The 22386-nt window shown below is 29.5% G+C and overlaps 1 protein-coding gene across 16 annotated transcripts in view; it reads right to left on the bottom strand.

The window, feature by feature from the left end:
* Positions 1 to 22386, bottom strand: part of LOC143253153 (plasma membrane calcium-transporting ATPase 2-like) — a 212120-nt gene that overhangs the window by 57032 nt on the left and 132702 nt on the right. For all 16 annotated transcript variants that reach the window (XM_076506512.1, XM_076506513.1, XM_076506514.1 and 13 more), the window contains 8 exons: positions 19793 to 19995; positions 15620 to 15755; positions 14261 to 14367; positions 8206 to 8444; positions 2631 to 2895; positions 2151 to 2330; positions 1565 to 1759; positions 1151 to 1342 (listed from right to left, as the gene is read on the bottom strand). In XM_076506512.1, coding sequence (XP_076362627.1) covers positions 1151 to 1342; positions 1565 to 1759; positions 2151 to 2330; positions 2631 to 2895; positions 8206 to 8444; positions 14261 to 14367; positions 15620 to 15755; positions 19793 to 19995 — 1517 coding nt within the window. The remainder of the gene's footprint in view (positions 1 to 1150; positions 1343 to 1564; positions 1760 to 2150; positions 2331 to 2630; positions 2896 to 8205; positions 8445 to 14260; positions 14368 to 15619; positions 15756 to 19792; positions 19996 to 22386) is intronic.

Here is a 22386-nt window from a genome sequence, read left to right as displayed (position 1 = left end):
ATTGATTTGGTTTATGTTTCGTTGTATAAGTCCGTAAATCTCTGGTTTAATGCAGCATGCCAGTTGATGGTCTAGGTTCATTTTTTGTTTTTGTAAGTCATGTAGTTCTTTGTATTTTGTGTTCAGCATGGCTTTAAGTAGTTTTTTCTGTAAATTTTGGATAATGTTTGTGTATGTATTAAAATTTTTTGAAAGTTTTACCTTTAAAAAATTAGGGGTTAGTTGTTCTTTTCTACATTGTTGAATAAAATAAATGTCATTTCTTCTATTAATAATTAATTAATTCTATTAAATTATTCTACTTCACTGAAAATATGTATGTAAAGGCTTATATTTATTGAAGGAATATATGGACACCATATTAAAGGTTAGTAGTAACAAATCTGTAAAAACTTTATACAAGTACAAAAAAGTAATGTGAGCAGTCAAATTAACCAAGCCCATGTGGAGAGAGTTAATTAACTGAGGTAAATAATAATTTTGTACTGTTCATTTGGTGCGAGACTACACAGGTATGTTGCCAAACAGTAGATGTGTAATTTGGCCACAACACGAAGGAACATGGCTTTCAAATGATTTAAGCTGTCCTAGATGGCTTTCAAAATGAGTGATTTCATCTGCAATAACCCTTATATTATCTACATCTTGATATACAAGTTTCCTCTTGCTACTTTATTCTATAATTATTACAGGAGAGAAAATAATGCATTAAACATAATTCATAAAATTTGCCAGAAATAAAACAGTTGTATAGTTTAAGAACAGGTTATAATTTTAACTAATCAATTCCAGCAATGATTGAACTTTTCTTGGTAAGAAGAGCTAGCTACATATATATTTATGCTTGTTTTACCTTCTGTAACAAAACAACTTTCCAAACAGAATTTATTTAGAAATGCAACAACAAAAACATTTGTTCCAAGCTGCTGAAATATGTACATTAACTGTTCCTAGCTTAATGAAGGTAATTTGTAACAAGGTGCAATGCTAAATAAAATCTTCAAGATAATGCGAGAGCATCTAATTTCACCAAAATGTCAAAAAAATGGTGATCATATGAATGTGGCTACAGTAAGTATGAAATATTATAAAAATACAGTTTCTTGATTTATCATCCTACTTCAACTGGAGAAAGACTAAATGCACCAACCTCAATAACACATGCTCCAACAAAAGCAACAATCACGGCAACAACATTAACTGTCAGTTGAAACTGTAAGAACTTAGCAATGCTATCATAAACGTTACGTCCCCACATTACAGCTTTGACAATACTTGTAAAGTTGTCATCTGTAAGAATGATGTCAGATGCTTCCTTTGCAACATCAGTTCCAGCAATTCCCTATGAAATATCAAAATACTTGCATGAATGTTACTTTTAGTATATCGTAATAGATCATGTATGAAAATACCAACTCACAATACATACAAATGTAGTATACATTTGTATAAGGTTGGAAACAATTACTGAACTTAAACCTTAACAATTAACTATTATAACAATTAAAAATTATAAATTTTACTTATTAGTACAAGTATTTTTATATGACAATATTTGACATACCATAGCAAAACCCACATCAGCTTTTTTCAGGGCAGGGCCATCATTAGTGCCATCTCCTGTGACTGCTACTACCTCTCGACTGGCACTCAACTTACTGTCAATGATTCCTTTAACAAGTGTGAATTTATCTTGAGGAGAAGATCTAGCTAGAACCCGCAGTCGAGGCCATATCTGGTCAAACAAATCTTGCTGAATCTAAGGGTAAAAAATACTGTAAGCAATTTATTTAATGAATAGAAAACCAAGTAGCTACAAGTTGTTAAAATAAATAAAACTTACTTGCATTGATATAATAGCACAAGTCAATACAGAAATGAAATTTTAAGCAGCATTACATAAAACAGAATATTAAGCAAAGGAAACTAGCCAATCATAAAAAGTTCTCAATCTCCTTTACAGAGAACCTTTATTCAGTACTAGCCATAGGTATTATTTTTTGTTCTGAAAATGAAGATATCTCTCCTTTAAATACATATCATTACCACTGTAGTCATGAATGTTACCCAATATAATACTGAATCATAATTAAGAACTAGCTCGGCAATATAATTTTCTACAAAAGCCTTGGATGAACATTTAGACGCACCTCACCATGACTATCTTGCACTCTGCTGTTAAATTCTTTCCCTTCAAGCACTAGAAAGTCATCTCCAGATTTTATGATGCCACATTTCAAAGCTATAGAACGAGCTGTGTTCACATTGTCTCCAGTTACCATTCTTACAGTTATACCTGATTGCTGACACTTTTTAATAGCATCAGGAACCTATAATAAAACAAATCTCAAAACTGTATATTGTGTTAAATAAACAAAAACATGTCAACAATTACTTTATGACTAAGAATGAAACTTGTGTAGTTAAGTGTTACATGTTTGAGTGAAATTAGATCACACAATTGTGTGTAAAAAATTACCATAAAAACCTTAATGTACAAGTTACTGACATTTATTACAGAAAGGTACAATCTTTCAATTACCAGAAGTTAAAAAATCTAAAGTTGTAAACACTTGTTCAAATTTTTATCATATAGTGTTATGACGAGAATTAAAGTACAGTAGCTCTACCTCTGGTCGAACAGGATCTTCAATTCCTACCACACAGAGACATGTCAAGTGGGAAATAATATTGTCCTCATCATCCCATAATGGTTCTGCATCATACTGTACCTGATTAATCTCTGGATTTCTGTTTACATAATCTTTGTAAGCAATACAAATAGTTCGTAAGCCATTACAAGCCATGGGTTCTATCACAGTTTTCACTAATTTATCCTGACCCACCTGGGTGAATCTTTCCACTCTCCCTTCTGATTCCATAATAAAAGAACACCTTGAGAAGTAAATAAAGAATTCTTAGATCTAGGCTTGAATAAAAACAAACCAATAAAATGTACCTATCTATACTCAACAGACTGGACATTAACTTATTGTCATATTCTCTATTTGAACTTTCACTTTGAGTTCACTTACTGATAAAGTATATTTTATTTACATTTACAGCTTTTACAGAAAGTAAGATATGTTTTTAGAACAGGTACAATGTTTGATCACTGATGCAATCATTATCATGTACATAAGTTCTTGCAGTGAAGAACATTATAGTATTAAAACCAACATTAAAAATCTAACAATGTATTCAAATTCTAGAATTGATTGTGGCCACTTATTAATCTAAATATCAATACGTGTGAATTTTAAACACCATTTATATAAGGGTAAATAAATAACAATACAAGGAAGAATAAATACAAAACAATGAAATATGTTATGCAGACTATTTAAGATTAGAAGTGTGCAGGGAAATAACAATCAATGATATATTGAGATGTGCTTAGTTACTTTATTAATAAAGCTTTTCTGATTTTTCTTCTGCTAATGTCAAGACACATGTTTTAGTGTTGTGACTACTGTTCAGAAAAATTCTTTGTTCTTATTCATATGTTCATGGACTTGGGAAGGGTTTTTTGGTGTTCTTTTAACATGCTCTGCAAGTTATGTTCTGTTTAACACATGTAAAAAATTAGACAACTGTTACACTGTATTTTGTGAATGTTTTCTGGTGAGATGGATTTGTTATGCAATTTTCTTAATATGTGTTTACTTTTCATTCCAGGGGCAAAAATAAATCTAGGTATATGTTAAGGTTATATTTATATGCTAGTGTTTTCAAAATTTCTAATCGAGGTACATTAATATTTTCTGAATATGGGATAATGCAAGTAATTAGGTTTTCTTTGTTTTGTGGAGCATTTTAGTTTGTTTGTATGTTAAAGACCTTTATTCTGCATTTTTAAACTTACTAATAGTTTCTATAACTAATATATCATGTGTGTATGTTTTATTATAGCAAAGCTACATAAGGCTATCTGCTGTATCTACTGATGGGAATTGAACCCCTAATTTTAGTGTTGTAAGTCTGTAGAGTTACTATATCTCAGCAGAAGATAACTACTTTAGTAAAGAACTGGTCAGTATTAGTAAAACATTCACTTAAATGCATAACTTCTTTATTAATATTTTACATGGTGCGTATCAAGTATACTAAATTTAGAAGACTTTCTACAGTGTCTATATTCTGGGGGATTATGTGATTAGGCCACCAGTTTATGTAATTTCCCCAGTATGTGTTTTTATATGAATTTTAGTGGTGATGTCTTGGGAGATTCTTGTGAAGTTAATATTTAAAAAAAATTATTTTGTAGTTCTTTTCATTTTCCACTGTGAAATGTATGTTTTTATGTAGGTTGTTCATGTGCTGGAGAAATTCTGTTTGTTCATCTTGACAAGTGAAGTCACAAAAATTGGGTTCTAATATCTAATTAGAATATTTACCAAGGTTGTATTTTACAGTTATTAAAAAGACATAATTTGGCATATGGTTATTTGGTTTTTATGGACTTTTGTTAAACTGTAGGTTTTTAGTGTTCTAGATTGGTTTGTATGTAAAAAAATTAAAAAGTTTAAAGGAAATATTGTTTTCTTTTAATAGAATTTTGAGTAATCTTAATTTTTGTTGTATGTTGTGTTAAATTCAGTTTTCGATTGAGTAAACTTAGATGTATGATTTAATATAGGAATCATACTCTTTGGTCATTAAAATAATGACTGCATTCCTTTTACAGCTTCTCTAAATGACAATGTCTTCATTGTTCCTACGAAGTTGTAGGCCCTTTCTTTCTGCTGATGTCAAATTTTGTTTTATAGGCAGCTGAAGTTTTTCACTTAATTCATCTAGAAAGATTTTTTAATGAACATGCTTTTGGTTTGGTAGGGAAGTTGCTCATCAAATTGTTCTGTTTTTTAGAATGTTGAATATTTTTGATGACTCCTCTCTATCCTTAAATGAATTAGACATGGATTCTTCTTGTGGTCTTTGATTTGGAATTAGCTGTTGTTGACTGTATTGGCAGTTTGAATCTATTTTTACGTTCCTGCAGTGACCTTCTAAGATGTTTTTTTAAATCTAACACTGGGATTCATGAGAGGAGTTATTGCATATTTTACACAATTATTTAGGTTTGCAGTTCATTGAGCTTAAAGTTTGCAAGGTTGATTATATTATTCTTTACAGTATTTGGTTCTGTTTTCTTGACTGACAGACAAAGGTTTTCTAGCTTTTTGTGTAACTTTCTTATAACAGTTAAACCTTTATAGTAGATAGTTCATTGAATTAGTGATGGAAGTAAGTTGTAATCTTCAGAGATAGCTACATTTGCAAGGTTGCTATAGAGGTTTAGTTCATTTTTACTGAGACATTACAGCTTTTATATTCCTTTATATTTTATTTTCAAAGTTTTGTGTGATACTTTCAATTTTTTAGGTTCACTTTCACTTTCAGAAAGATTAGCGTTGGTGTCAGTGTTTCTATTTTCAAGTTTTCAGAAAGGTTAAACTTAAAATTACATCCTTCAATTTCATTTTTTTGTGTATTTGATAATTAATGTACCTGTGATCAAAATGTCACACCTATTCTAAAAACTAATCTTAGTTACTGTAAAAGTTGTAAATTGTAATAGCATATGACAATATGAATGCTCAAATCACTGTGTATTGTAAGCTTTTCTAATTTTAAAATAAATGGATGTACATTGCAGAATGAGAAAAAATAGTTATCACTATTTCAATGCAAAATACAAAATTACATTTTATAATTTCCAATATTTTGCTATTACATAAATTACACTTTTATAAAACATAAAATAAATATTAGAAAGTGATATATGGAACTGGGAAAAAAATACAGAACAACAGTTAAAGAGCATGGGAAGGAAATCTACAAATTCCTGAAGTCAAAAAAGAAAACTCAGAAAAAGGTACTTATACCATGAAACACAATTTTATGACAATATTACAAATAAAACTACTATTTAATGTTATATATATATAAATGGTTCTCATACTATAAAATACATTAATTCTAAAATAATAATGTATTTCATACAAATCAAAAACATTCAAAATGAGACTAAAATAAAAATTTATTTTCCAGTTACCAGTCCTTGTTGTTAGCATTAACATGTAGACAAAAATGTCTGTGGCCATATCTCCCAAACATGTTGGGGATATTCTATCTACAAACAAGATTGAAATACAGATGTCAATCTAGCCAGCAGCTATGGAAAACCAGTTAAGGGTTAGGATATGAGTACTTGAACCCATAACATCTCAATTCCTACAGCCTTTTGCTATCTGCTGCCAGTTGTGAGAAGGCAGTTACATTTTATATTTCGATATAATCTTAAGGTAGAAATAAACTAAACTAACTTTGTACAATGTAAAACTCCACCCTCCATTCTTTTCTCTGATATTATAAGATGTACAAAAAGACAAATCAATCCAACAAATAAGCCAAAATTTTCTTGTAGTAGAAATATACCACCCCACTTTTGCAATATGTATAAGACACCAAGCTTCCATTTCTTCATTTAATGATTATAAAATATGAAAAGAACAGAGAAGTATTTGGGTTATAGAGCATTTCAAGGCATAGAGATGCAAGGGAAAAGGTTGAGTCTGTTCCAGATAAAAAATAAGAAAAAATCCATGGTGAACAAGCTCAATAACAATATGATGTAACAATTTGTTTTAAATATACATCTTTAACCAATTAGCTCAAGCTCAAGACAGAGTTTTTAGTCATTGGTTAAAACATAAGGTTACATCTCATGTGATCAGCTAATTTTCATAATATGGTACATTGATATGTGAGCATTAATGCTAGGAGAAAAGACTTAAAACATATAACCAGCTAGTCCAGACAGTTGCTAAGTCTTGTTGAGATAAGATCAGACAACCAACCCTGCAGGAGGGTAGAGATGAAAAACACAAGAGATTGAATGAGGAACAGGAGATGGATTAGCCCAAAGTGGCTCTTGAGGGTGGGTTGTAGACAAAGGTACCTATGGAGTAGCAAGATGGGAAACAAACAAAAAATAAAGAGAGAAAGAAAGAAAGAAAAAAAAAAAGTAATACTGGTGAACAGCAGCCTTAACTAGGGAATCAAAGGAGTTTGAAATTCTCCCACATATCTGGTTTGTGAAAAAGAAAAAAAAGAGTGAGACAAAGATCATGGATGAAAAAGAAAAAAGTTTTTGAACAATCAAATATAAGGCATCTCAACTGAGGAGATTCCAAAACAAAAAATAGTTGTTTCCATCAAAATCACCTAGGCTGTGATGAAGAACCTCAGTGAGAAGGTGAAGAACAGAAATATAGCAAAAGCATTAGGGAAAAATAATTGAAGACAGCCAAATAGCTCAAAAGAAAAAAAGACAACAAAGAAAAAGGGGAGCACCCCACACAGACAGAGATGACATGAGAAACTGTGGTTCAAAAAATACAGAAAGACCATGACAAGAGACTTAGGCAAAGGAATAATAAAAATGAGCAAGTCAATAAAGATGTAGAACAATGTCAAGTTGTGATTGAAAAAGGCTAATGAAAAAACAAAGAGTCATTATGATGCACAGGTAAAAAGACAGAATATCATATACCTGATTTATGGGCACAACAAACAGAAAAAGAGAGATACTTGTTCTTCATTGTGGAGAGAAGAGCCAGAAACAAAAATTATTCTTAGGACCAACCACAACAATGTAGCAAAAAAAACACAAAAAACACAGTCAACCAAAGTGTCTGAAAACTCAAAAAGCACAGCCAAAACATACGTTTGAACACATGCGGTGCTGAAAAAAAAGAAAGAAAGAAGAAGAAGCCTATGAGCATGTTTATGGGAATTATTACACATAGAGATTGTTCACCCTTCTACTGGTAAATGGCTACAGCACCATGACAGTTATGGCATAGGTTAGTGCAACACATGTAGATACATTTAGGCATGGGATTTTGTTCAAGGCTTGTGGCATGTCACATATTACTTCTTAGCAAGGAGGTAAGTAGCCATTCTGAATTATAAATTTATATACTTACAAATTCTCAACGTGAAAATAAACATTTTAAACATAACACACTGATATATATTAAAAAATAAGCAATGTGATGAAGACACATGACAAATCATGGCATCTTTAGTGTATCTTTAATTTTTGAAACAGAAAATTGACCAAAAGTTTATTTTTGCACACTGAGTAAACTAAAAATTGTTAATTATTTTAAATTTATAAAAGTTCAAAGTACATACTTTTTCATGACTATTTCTGAAGCTCCTTTAGTATAAACCCGGAATCCATTTTCAATAGGAATAACTGTACTCATTGATTTTCTAACAGAGTTAAAAGTGTACACTTTGTATAATTTTTCTTCTGGGATATCATCTCTCACTGCCTGAGAGTCTCTGCCCATGTCAAGAATAAAGCCTAGCAAAGCACATTCTGTCTTATTGCCTACTTGTTTGGGAAGATCTCCTGGGTTTTCAGAAGGCTAAAGGATCAAAATATTTTAAATGATGCAATAATGTAACATTTTATTATTTGAATTTATTAAAATTATAATCAATGAATATGCAAAAGCTCATTGTCCATACATTTTATCAAGTATAAAAAACAAACTAGAATTCCACAAAAAATTCAAATATACACAATTCTTCAAGGAAATTCAACAGCTTTGCATTGTGACTCAATTAAGTTGGAACTTATTAACAGAGTGTAGAAATAAGGCTCACTGGAACAAGTGGGAATGTAGACTGGCAACCTTGATGAGCCATTATTAACATAGTACAGCTATTTGTTAGTACTTAAGTAACACTGTGCTTTAGTTAGACATTCTAAGAATAACAATACCCACATCCTGTGCTGCCCTTAGAACTATTTCTCAATCACCAGTTGTGCTCAGTCGGGTGACCATAATTCTGCACTACTGCTCAACACTACTATTTCCACAGCTTCTACAACAGTTGAAGAGGTCAACTTTACCCCATATATTTTAATAAACTTTCTACTAATTTTAAGCGGATCGAATGTCCAAAAATTTGATACAGCTACACTGTAAAACATGGCAGGTATGTTGTTGAATAAGACTGCTGTGATTCCATTTATTGTTTTGGTTATTTTCCTTAAAAACTTGGTTGTTGATTAAAAGGAGTGACAGATGCTTTTAAGCTTTTGTTTAACACAGCTTTAAAAACTTCAAATCTTTATTACTGTCTTTTTAACTATGACAGATATAAGCAGCTTTAATACAAACGTTTATTGGGTTGGATGGCTCTCTTTCTTAACGAAAACCTTTATTTTATGAATGGGATAACTAATCCAGTTTGTCTTGGGGTGAGGTTTCAGTGTTTTTTGCTATTCTAATCATGTAAACATGTCTGCTTATATGAAGAATATTGACAGCTCATCCCACTTTTAAAATGGTGTATCCTTTGGCTTAATACCGATTTAACAATCTTACTCTACAGGTATCTTTCCTTGTAAAGGCTGTGACATATTTCTGCCATTGCATATGTACCTGGCAAGGCACTTTTGAATGGAAAGGAATTTGTCTCAAACCAAATATACAGATATTAAACATGCCATTCATGGTGGCACAGCTTGCATACATAGCAACATAAAAATATGCTGTTAATACAAAGTGTGAATAACCTTCTATATCTGCAGAAATTGGTTAAAAACAGTACTATTTTTAATTTAAAAAAATACACTAGAGATACAATGTATATTTTTCATACATCATATATTACACAAAATGAAAGATCAAAATAAAAAAGCTCTAAAATCAAACAATAAAAAATATCACTATGTCTAGATCTCTAATTACAGACAAGTGAAAGCAGAAAATAACTGAATCAGTTAAAAACTTTATGACTAACAGTTTTAAAAATTTTATAATGTTAGCCTTTTTGCAATAAGTACCCCTTTAAACACTTTTCTACACAAGTCACTGTGTTACAGTTAAATTAAATAACCTTTGTACTTGTTTAAAGTCTCTACATATTTAATACTTCTAACTTTCAATACATTTTGCATAACTTTTTTCTTTCTAGAATTACTTCAAATTGTAACACAAAACTACCTTCAATTATCCTAAGGTGCTTCCAGCTCATAACATCATACATCTATATATACTTAAATGTTACTGTTTTATTGCCCATTGAAAGGAGTCTAACTACTGTCCACACCATTATAAATTGTAAATCACACAGAGGCATATGCAGTTTATGTTTCTCTAACAAATTACATACCCATGCACTGCATGTGCTCGTCTCTTAAACCATTTTTATTATTTATTTTACCTAATATTAACAAACCTAAAAAGTTCTCCACTTTTATATTTTAGTTAACTTTTATAATAATAAAGAAAGAAAATCATGAAAAAAAGGAGAAATAAATTACCTAGCAGTAGTACATTAGATAACTTCTATCTATGTAAATAAAGCACCAAAGAACACAGACTAATAACATGCAAAAAGCAGGCAATTTCTTTTACAAATCATGATTTTTCTGCTTTTGTAACTATGTGACAAGAGTCATTACAAATTAATTCAAGCTAGCTGTTATGACTCTCATGAAACCAAAGTTGTATTATAAGTGAAACTGATGTTTATCTGTTCGGAACACAATGTAATACAATACATCATTTGACAGATAAAAACCTTGAACTTCTATTGATTATAGGTAGTATATAATTAAATGCAAAAGAAAACTATTAACAAAGCCAGAACAGGATGTGACAGGTAAGTTTGGCAGGAGGGTGTGATTTTATATTTATAGCTCTGTAACCAAAAACAATTGAGTGCTATAAAAATTACACTTTGCCTGATCGATACTGATTCTATAAGGAGCAATTTATGTTTAATTTTGTACATTTTGAATGGGCAGTAGATAAAAGAGAGGAAGTACTGGGATAAAATGAGTTACTGTGTAACACTAAAAGTTCAGGATTTTTAAAATATTTCCTCATACAAATAAGTACTTAAAACTTATACTGTTAAAATGTTTATTATTAGCTAATTGTTTATGTTGTAAAATTTGGTATAACACAAACAAAGAAAATAATAAAATTTTGAATGTAAGACACTAAAACTTTATGTGATGTGCAGTAAAGGATTCTGTAGTTGAAAGAGTCAAAATGAATATTGAGAGATTTAAACATTGTTTTAAATATACATAACACTTTGCATTGCTGAAGGGTTGCACATGTCTGCCAGACACACTTTAATATGTCTTGAGGATACCATTGTCTTCTGTCAAGATGAATAATAAGTGGTAAACAACATAAAAGAAAAGAAAACAAAACATTAAAAATGAACTACATGTGAAAGAGAAGACCAGGGAATTACAAATTTAAGAAAAGAAAAATTATTAAAGATATCCTACAAAAAATTAGAAGATATGTTGTTTTTTCCATTGCACTGTATACTGATGATAATAACTAGACTCACTGATACAGTAAAGAAAATAAAAAATAAAGTATAAACATTTACCTTAAAATAAACATTTGATATTATTTTTGGACATTCTAGAAGTTATGCAAGTGAAATATGAAAACCATAAGATTAAGAAAAGTATTTTTGTACTTATATTGATTATCATCTTGCATTCAAGGTCTCATGATTTTGAGTGAAAGAAACTGCAATAAATAACATATTTTTAGAAAAAACACCTAATTAAAACTTGTAATTCTTTTTCTACAAGACACTTATGATTTTTAACAAAATCTTACCAGTTTTGAAAGTATATGTACTTCCAAATAGATACTCACCTCCTATAACAGAAAGCTTTCTATTGGCACAAAATTATTTTTCCTTGCCACTAGCCTTGCAACCCCACTACTTTCTACATATCTACAAGCAAATAATCAAACAAAAGACCCTCCACAAACAGAATAGCAACACTACTCCAGTTGTGACTAGCACCCTCTTCAATAATTCATCTGTTAACTTTTTCAAAATGGGCTCAGTTTCTGAATTGACCTCATGACTGCTTTGTGCTTGTTACAGTTTTCATGCTATTACATTTAAATTAGTAAGAGTATGTTAATGAAATTTAACAGACAATCAGTAAACATCATAAGGCCTTCATATGCAAAGTATCAGATTTTTTATTATGTCTTAATATTTGTTAAGCAATATTTTCTCATGCTTTTTTATTTTGCATGTTGCTTATCCAACATCCAAAGTAATTTTTATTTTAAAATTTAAAAATACTTTTATGCATTAGAAAAGTTTTAAATTTCACATGTGAAATCCTCATAACATACAAATGGTTTCATCAAACTTTAAGAAAAACTATAATTTATGTTATTTTCACCAATGAATCTCTGTATGGGTTCAGTCGATTTGATCAATCTCTTAACCATTATATAAAGCTGGGAAATTAATATAAATTATGCCTTATTTATTCTATAATGGCTACAGATCATAAAACTAAAACATACATGTTAAGATTAAATAGCTTCAATCTCATAACATTATACATTTATATAGATTTATTATTTTTATTATACTGACCTTTCAGCTGGTCTGGTCAAAAAATACAAAAGTTACAGTGGCATGGTGCACCTGCACCGTTATAGTATCCAATAATATAAACCTAACCTTTAGTTTTTATATAATAAAGTGACCTATCTAGGCTGTGTTTTAGTTTAATAATATAAAAGCTTATTCATGAGGGTAAAAGCAAACTGCACAAAGTCACATCCACCTATTCAAACACACCTAGGAGCTGGTACAACAGGCTACTCTACAGACTCTATAGAATGTTGCCAAGAATAATACAATTCCTGACAGAACCTAGATATCATGCCTATAGGCAACAACTGTGTTATTGCTCTCACAAACATACACAGGAAATCCACTATAGAAACAATAGTAATGATAGCCATAACTTCCCTGAAACTGTAAGTCAAAAATTAAAAATAAGGAAAAAGAGAATAGAAATTTAAATTACTACTCTCCATTAAAACAAGAAAACATTTGGAAGTAAAAATGCATGAATATAATACTTAATCTGCAGGTGAAAACAAACATATCTGTACAGTAAGAAAAGTGATTAACAGATACATTGTTAGGGAGGGTGCTAGTTACAATAGGGGTAGTGTTGCATTTCTATTGATGGAGGGTTGCTATTTGATTATTTGCATGTAGATAAACAAAGTGAAAAAATCTGTGGCAATAGAGGACAGTATTAATTGAGAAACCTTTTTTGTGAATGAAGGCAAGATACTGAAATCAGAATTATATTCTATTGCTCAAAGAATGAAAGTACAAATAAATTCAGAAATATTTGATGCTTGTAAAACTGTAATATGAAACTACTAGCATGGTTCTGTCATTTTTAATAAAAATTCTGTAAACAGCCCTACAAATACATCCACTTTTACACGGTAAGTAAAAAGCTAAGTCATCTAAGTAAAACAGCTATGTCTGAGAAAAAATTTATATTTAAAGTAACTATATAGGCTTTTAACATGAGTACTCATATTTGTATTAATTTATTTATTTGAACTATATTTTATTTACCAAATTCAAAAATTCCTAAAATAAAAAATAATGATAATATCTAAAAAAAATTATGAATTAAAAATACACTTACTAGTTGATATTTGAGACAACTGGACACATAGATTTTGAAAAAAACTAAACTTAATTCTACTTTGAAAAATATCTTGTACTTGTAAACTTTCTAACTGCTTTGAAAAGTTTGTAACTATCTCTTGCATAGTTCTGAGAGTATTGGTATGTACATATTTCACACAAATATAAACTGTTTTTGAAAAATTAAATGAGCAAATTCAATAATCAGCTTCCTTCCCTAATGACAATATAAAACTCTTCACATTAATCATAACGATACCACTTTTAAACCTTTTCTAAAAATTACTTACAGCAGCTGATTAATAAAAATATACCAAGTTTATTCCCTACTTCAATACAATTTTGTATTTCTATCAGGCTTTAAACCATAATTATTACAATTTTTTTATTTTTAAGAGTTATTATTTTTACAAATTAAAAATCTGTAATAGATTAACATTAACATTTCTTAAAAATTATGAAATATCTACCTTTACTTCATGTATTAACTTTACCTTAAATGCACTTGCTTGTCTGTTTTGGTTAAGCACAAAACAAAAAAATGTGTTATACGTGTTATGACCACCATGAGTACTGAAACCTGATTTCTAGTAATGCAAGCACTCAGATTTACTGCTGAGCTACCAGAATGCATATTAAATGTGAAAAGTATTATATTTTTTTATATTCCACTTACATACTAATGTAAACAGGAAATACTCACCAAAATACGAGAAGTGTAACCAGAATTAACTGAAATTCCATAAAGAATTTTCTCTGCAATGTCTGGGGAAAGGTCATCATACTTTGGTGATGTTTTATAATGAACACCTTTAAAGTATAGAAATCAAAAAAGTCATTTTTCATTTACATATTAACAAGCTTAAGTTTTATTTAATAAGAAAATAATGATATATTAATTATTTTGGACTTTATAAGGATTATATTTTATAAAATTACATGAATTATCTTTACAAGAATGATATTTCACTCTACATTTCACCAAAGTACTTTTAGAACTATCTGACTGTGGAAACAAATGAAATGTAGCTCTACAAAGCATTTACCCATAAATTTTGTAACACATGTACCAGAAAAAAAAAGCTTTTAAAAGAGGCATGTGACCTTACATTCCCTAAAATGTACCTTCTGAAGAACAATATTTGATCACAAAATTATATAATTTGTCATTTTGAGAATGATGCATGACCACAAGTTCTTAAGCAAAATGACCCTTAAGCTAACATTTAATAAAATGCCTTGTACAAGGAAGATGTCTAAATATAAAATTCACAAAATGTACCATTACAAAGATAATATCTGAACATGAATTTTATATAATATATTTTGGGAAATATATCTAACCAAAAGTACAAAAAATTATCATTAAAAATCCATATGGGACTGTAAATGTCATAAACACTGGAATAAAACAATTTTTTCCCACATAATCTAAACAGATTTGTTATTGAAACACAAGTTTGATATGAGGCTGACAATATGCCTTCTACAAAATGCTTTCAACATAAAAAAAAATATTTATTCATACAATATCCTAAATAATTACTTTTTAAAGAATAATACATACATAATATTTATAAAAGTTTCATAGAGGATAACCTTCAAAATACTGTTATTTTCATCATTCCAAATAGAATGCCAGAAACAAGCCATTTCTGCCAAAACAAAAATTATCTACAGAAGAACAGAATTTCCTAACAAAGATAATTCTGAAAAAATTACCCCTAACAAAATTAATGTTATGAGTAACTTTAGGAATAATGGCTAATGATTATAAATTTCAAAATTTACATAAAGCTCAAAATGTTTCAATCATAAATTCAATATCCCTAAAATGATTTTACTCCCACAGTTCTTACAACTGTATATCGAAAAAAATTAAGGCTTATGAAATCTCATAGTAGCAGAATAAACATTGATTATTAATTTCATGAAATCAAAAATTCAATTATACAATTGTTTTCACAAATCTTGATATAAATGCTCCTTTTTTTCCAGTTTCACCATGTGTTCATGACAAATGTACTTCTCAGATGTATAATTTCCAATTTTCCCAACTTACCACCTATGTAACTTTGGACAACAGTCATGCGATTAGTAGTTAAGGTGCCTGTTTTATCAGAACAGATGGCAGTGGCATTCCCCATAGTTTCACATGCATCCAAATGTCGAACAAGATTATTGTCTTTCATCATTTTCTACATAAATAGAATATTTTTGTTACAGTGGTGTTTAAATTTTATAAAAGAAGAAGCATGTAATGATAAATCTGATATATTCCTAAAATGCTAAAGCACTGTAACAAGACAACCTGTATACACAGATTGCTTACACTCCAATTCTGTCATTAGTAGTAAAAAAATTAATTTTTGACAATTTTTTGCTGAATAACTACCTAAATGTTAAACATCAGCAACCAAAAATAATGCTTATGTTTTACTGTGGAAAATATATTGAAACAATATAAATTCAGGTCTTGTCTTAATAAAATACTTTCTACAATAATGGACATTTCATTTATATATGTATCTATCTATGTACTGAAAAATAAATTCAATGTGGTGTCATCTTTGGAATGGCACTACAAACAACAGTCTTTAAAAAACAATTCACATTTTGGGTATTCATGACAGACAATAAGAATAACTATGGTATATGCAACAACCACTTCTTTATAATAGCACACAATTTTAAATTATTTTTCTCAGAACAAGAACATGACTTACTATGGCTGTACGTGAAGGTTTGATTATGTCTTTATTGGTGTAATTTTTAAATGTAGTGCTAAAAGTCATAATTCTCAAAAAAAAATTTTTTCAATATAGGATAGAATAGATACACAACATTAAAGTTTATATGAGTAAAATTTGTGAAAACTGAGATCTCTGTACACTGAATCATTTTGATGAAATGAGTTACATGTGACTAAAGAAAAAAATCTGAATGCTTTATCTCTGCAGTGCTTCACAGAAAAGTACCTTTTTTAGAATGTGTTCATGTTTTTTTAGAATGAGGAATGATACAAACAGCCACGTTTTACAGCAGTACTTCTGCTAGTGAATAATAATGATAATAGTAATAAAGGAAGCTCAAATTCCTCAAAATTTTATGAAGATGCAAGAAGCAAGTGCTTGACATAAACCAAACAAATTCTCTATCAGCTAGCATAAAAAATACTAAATTAAAATTTTATACTATTCAGTGTACTTATAACTAATCAATATAAATGACTAATATATTCTAATCCAGCTCAAATGGTAGTTATGGAACAAAAAATTAAAAATAAATTTTTGGAATTAGCTTATTAAAATCTTTTACAACCTAGTATGGGTGATGCTGTAACACCATTTTTAATTCCTAGTAGTCTAATGAAGCATAAAATTCCTTTATCAGACAGAATCACAAGTTTCCTGTTAAAGTTCACTTCATCTTACTATATTTAGAGTAAATTTAGGAATATCAATCCTTCTATTAGTGAGAACTGTGAATGTAGTGAAACTATTTACCAAGTTTGTTAATAACTAAAACAAAGAAAGTGGTAGAACTGTTTAATGATCTTTCATACTAGCCAGAATGTTGAGTGTCATGAAACTGCACACTAACCCTTTTAGCCAAAGTAATAAATGTGGTGAAAGTGAACATTAACTTTTTCCCAGTTTATTTGGTACACCAAGTATGCTAATAAAATATTTTTTTACAATTTCAAGTACATTAGCATACAGTATAGAAAACTGTGTCTCAACCTCTTCCTTGTGCAATATAATAAATGGACTGCTACAAGATTTATTTACTTTTTTGAAAATCAAACAAATGACTACAATGTATGTCATGCCTTGACAAATTCTGGGTGACAGGTCGTCATGGTGCCAAATATTTCTCAAATTTTATTAGTATATAGAGCTGTGCTAAACAGAACTCAAATCTAGAACAGTTCAGGAGTCTTGGGAAGTCCACAACTATTTTCACATTCTTTTAGTCCTATGTCAAATTTTGTTTCTAGGATTTTAATAGCAGATTCAGCATTTCTTTAGGTGCTGTGGCTGTAGAAAACATTACTAAATTTCATCCAATTCTGTTTTCCTTTCTTCTTTCAATTCAACCAATCAGTGCACACATTTAGATTCAGCCTGGACCAAAGGCAGTTCAGTTAGGCAATACTATCAAGTGGTTGTTGATACCATGTAATCATTAGCATGTGGTTTGCTGTGAAAGAAGATGAATATGCACTGGTGTCTCAATTAACTGCACTGGTCCAGCAAAAGCAAAAAATTGTGGATAACTGAACAACAGTGGTTAATCAAGGCACTAGTGTATGTTACTAGTTTGCCCATTGATTAATCCAAATAAAACATTTCAATAAATTTAAGCTCCTTGCTTCAAATTAGAATTTATTTACTACTGTTTAATCACATTACCATGAAAAATTATATCACTTGTCACAATCATAATAAAAAAAAGCCAAGTGTTGGTCAGCCATGCATGATTTCTCCAAAATTCACAAGTCACACAAGTACAGTTCACTTCTTTCTCCTATAATACTTCCTATTTTGATTGCTAACTTCAATTTTAGTTCAATTTCATTAGTAACATAGGTATAAAGAGCTCTTAAATTTCAGCTTTTTTTCTGCTATAGACACAGAAGTGTATTCACATCCTATCAACACCTGTGAAAAATAAATAAAAAATTAGCACAAAACTATGCTTGGAAATTATTAGGAAAAAGCTTTTGTTAAAACAGACTGAAAATACCAATTATCTGTAGGGAAGAAGACAATGTGTAACTGGGCAGCATCCCAACATAACCTGAATATGAATCTGTGGTTAAAGGATGCCTGTTATACAGCACAGAACAGCAGACAACAACCTAGACTGAGTGAAGCTTTTAAGAAATGCTAATGTGTGTTTTGTATGTTTTTTATACTACATCTCTAATCACTAATCAAATACAATTAACCAAGCTAAAAATGTTTTGTATTCCTGTCTTAACAACTAAAAATATAAGAGTCAAGCCTAGGTTTGAACTATGGCTCACAATTTGAATGTATGCCAGATTCTGCACACAAAAACCCCAGATATCATGCAATATCTGCACATTTGCAACCCAAATTAATTTCTGGGGAATAATTTCTCAAAAATATGTAAATTATTGACTAGAAATGTAATGGGATATTATTTTGGGAATATCTGGAGTGAAAAAAAAATAGTGTAGTCCCCACTTCCCAGTACACACAGTAATGAACTTAGGTTAGGCACATCTGACTCCAAGATCTGAAAATATTGAAGACCTAATATACACAAATATTTCTGTCCAAAAAATTATTATTTTTTTATTATCTTTATAAAAGTATACAAATGAACTACAAATATTACATAAATCTAACCCTTAACTTTGTACTTCTTAAAGCTCAATTTCTCCACTTCTGAATTATGAATATTACTTCATTAACATCAATTTTTTTACCATTTCTGAAATGCAATATTTGTTTATTTAAAATGGTTGTTCCTGAAAATAAGTTAATATTTGGATAGTATTTACTAATTAATAGTTCATAATTTTTACTGAACAAGTTTGATTTTCACACTTTTCTCATAAGGAACTTTAAAATATATTTATATTATCAAGATTCTTATGATTTTAAATTACAACTAATGCAAAGAGCCATAAAATACTGCCCATTTAAATTTGGAAATAAAATGTCTTATTAATGATTTAACATTATCACCAAGTCCACTCAATTTTACTACTACCACTAGGTTGATTTTTATTATTATTATATTCATTATTTTTATTGCAGTCATAGCAAAGACAATATTATTTTTCAAATTTTAATATTAGGAGGCCAGTTGTGATGGAACAAGAACTGGACTTCAAGATAATTTCAGAATACCTTTTCCATACCAAAGAATATAAGTACAGTCCAGTAAACAAATTAAAATTACATTACTATAATGTTTTAAATGTAAAAAATTAAGTACACAAAATTGATGTTATTCAATAACAGATTTTTCTTTCAGTTGGATCTGTAAAATAATTTTTCTTCATACAAGTATCTACCTGTTCACCAGGGTTTCAGCATTAACTGACTGCAGTCAAATGTTAAATTTCAAAAGTCTGTTTTCAACAACTGCCAGTAAAGAGTAAATCAATGCAAACTTAAAAGAAAAACAATGTTTGCATCCTAATTACAGAATTATGTCAGAGCTATTGTAAAAAGGTTTTCATTATATATCTCACCTTTACAGAATAAGCCAAAGCAAGTGTAACAGCTAATGGAAGACCTTCAGGAACTGCTACAACAAGGACAGTAACACCAATGATGAAAAACTTGACAAAAAATTGGGTATAGTAGGCTGACCATGGCCTGCCTTTGATGACAAATGTTTTTATGACAAATCGTATTACAAGGATGATTACAGTAAGCATAGCAATTGTAGAACCTACAAAATAAACATAAATGTATGTTACACACCTTTTTTAAGTAAATATTTTTTGCTGGAATAACTTTAATGTTCAGGAATAATTTAATCCCAATATAACAATTTTATAGAAATCTGTAAACAGAATGAAGAAATTTTCTTTAAAAATACAACTAACAAATAATTTTTTATTGAAAATAAAACTGAGCTCATTTGTGTCATCATGTGGTATTTATATCTAATGTCATAAAACCAGATTTTTTTTAGATACTTACATACTCTAATAAATATTTATTACAATGTTAAAGTAACAGCTACACTTTTGTAGAGAGTGTTAAACAAACATGCCATATATTTTATCATCATTAACATGTATTTTACTTTACAAAAGTGTAAGCATTATAATAATTAACAAATTTATTTAATCCTTCAGATTTTTTATTATACTCAATTTTTAAGATACATACTTAGCTGGTAATGAAGAAACCTTACAGAAAACATCATTCACTGTAATTTCAATTTCTCTAAAAGTGATGCAGTTATGTCTTGCTGAATTATTTACACATAATTTTATGTCTTTCTTACTTAAATCTTAAAGTAAGTATTTCCCTAAATACTAAGACTGATAAGCAAGTACTTTGTTTACTAATAACAGTGCATTAATATCAAAGGAATAAAGTCACACTACTATGTTTCAAGTTTATCAAAAATAGTTAATCATAAGTTAAAAACATTTAACAAAAGATCATCCTGAAGAATAAAACACATAGAGGATAACACCCTAAAACTACAAGTTAAATACCTAGAAATGTTTTTATCATACAGATCATCATCATAGAACATGAAGGTAATTAAAATAAAACCACAAGTGTATTCTCAGAATATGTTTAATATAAGATCATTTAGGACCTGCTTAGAAAATATTACACCTGAAAATTTACTATAAAGATTACTCTGATTAGAGAATGAAGATAATGTATCTATAACTGAAGTTGGAAGCCAGAACATATTTTAATGATAAATTATTGTGTTCAGAACATAGAATTAATGCAGTAAAATCACAAGTTTTCAAAATACACGTATACCACATATACTTTGAATTCTGGTTATAAATATAAGACTTGTCACCACAACTAGACCTCAAAATCTTGATTTATGAAACACAGCAATTCTTTATTAAAAGTTGTTGGAGAACAATTTTTATAAAGGTTTTACTTGTATCCAGCAAGTTAAACATGTAATGAACTAGCTATTAATAAAACTGCACTTCTTTCACTAGACGGCATATATATTTCTTGATTATAAAATAAAATTATTCACTCATATCCAAAAATACCACCACCAATACAGACACATTCTTTCAATCTGTGGCTGTCTGGTCGTTGTAATTAAGAAGCAGTCCCTAACAAAAAAAAATAAAATGGTATTGTAGAGCAATATATTAGGAAGCAGAAGAAAATGGATATAAACAAGTTACTATCAGATAATAATAAATAAAACATTATTCATGGCACAGTTGCTTTGTGCAAATAAACACCAACCAACCAATGATTATCTATAGCAGCAGTAGAAAGAAACAAAAAAGTATTAAATTCACAAGTTGCATGCAAAACATATTCAAAACTTGACAGACTGATTACAGTAATACAATGAAACAAAGTCATATATCAAAGCCTGAATATAAATTGACAAGAATGCAACATACTAAAACCACAAGTAAATCATTATATTTACTATAAATTTGGTCAGGAACAGGAAGAAATAGATATAGGCTACAAGCAGGTGTCAGAACACGTTCACCAACAAACAAACATGTAAGTAGGCCATGGCCTAATCCAAGAAAAAATGACCTGGGCTTTATGGGCTGTCAAACACAATGCTACTCCCATCATTAAATTTTCATCTCAAATCTACATTATTCTAATCATTTAAACTGAAAACATCAAAAACAACTACACATAAAAAAGGTAAGACCAACCCTGATAAAGTTACAAAGTATACTTAAGTTACTAAAAGCACATGTATCCAAAAATTAATTATTATCTTGGTTAGTACTACAATGTACAACATACACGTAATCAACTGTCAAAATAATAAAGGCTTATTTTTCTCAATGCTATATATAGTAATGGTATATTGTTAGTAGGTTGAATAATACGAATATTATTGTTGGGCTTACGATTCTCCTACAGTAGGAGTCTATGACTTGTTGGTGGTAAGTGAAAGTGTTAGTCTCACCCTAATATATACCAACCAATGAACCTACATTAACCATTAGGTCTTCTTTCTCTATTATGTGACTTTACTTCGTTTCTCGTACGTTCTGCCACTGCCTGTCTGCTGTTTTCTGATCATCTCATACTATTTACATGTTTATTACAAAATCATCTACTCCTCATATATCCCAGACAT

The sequence above is a fragment of the Tachypleus tridentatus genome, chromosome 6, assembly GCF_004210375.1.
Source record: "Tachypleus tridentatus isolate NWPU-2018 chromosome 6, ASM421037v1, whole genome shotgun sequence".
Taxonomy (NCBI): Eukaryota; Metazoa; Arthropoda; class Merostomata; order Xiphosura; family Limulidae; genus Tachypleus; species Tachypleus tridentatus.
The sequence above is the reverse complement of the archived record's forward strand: the minus strand, read 5'-3'. Positions and strand labels throughout refer to the sequence as shown.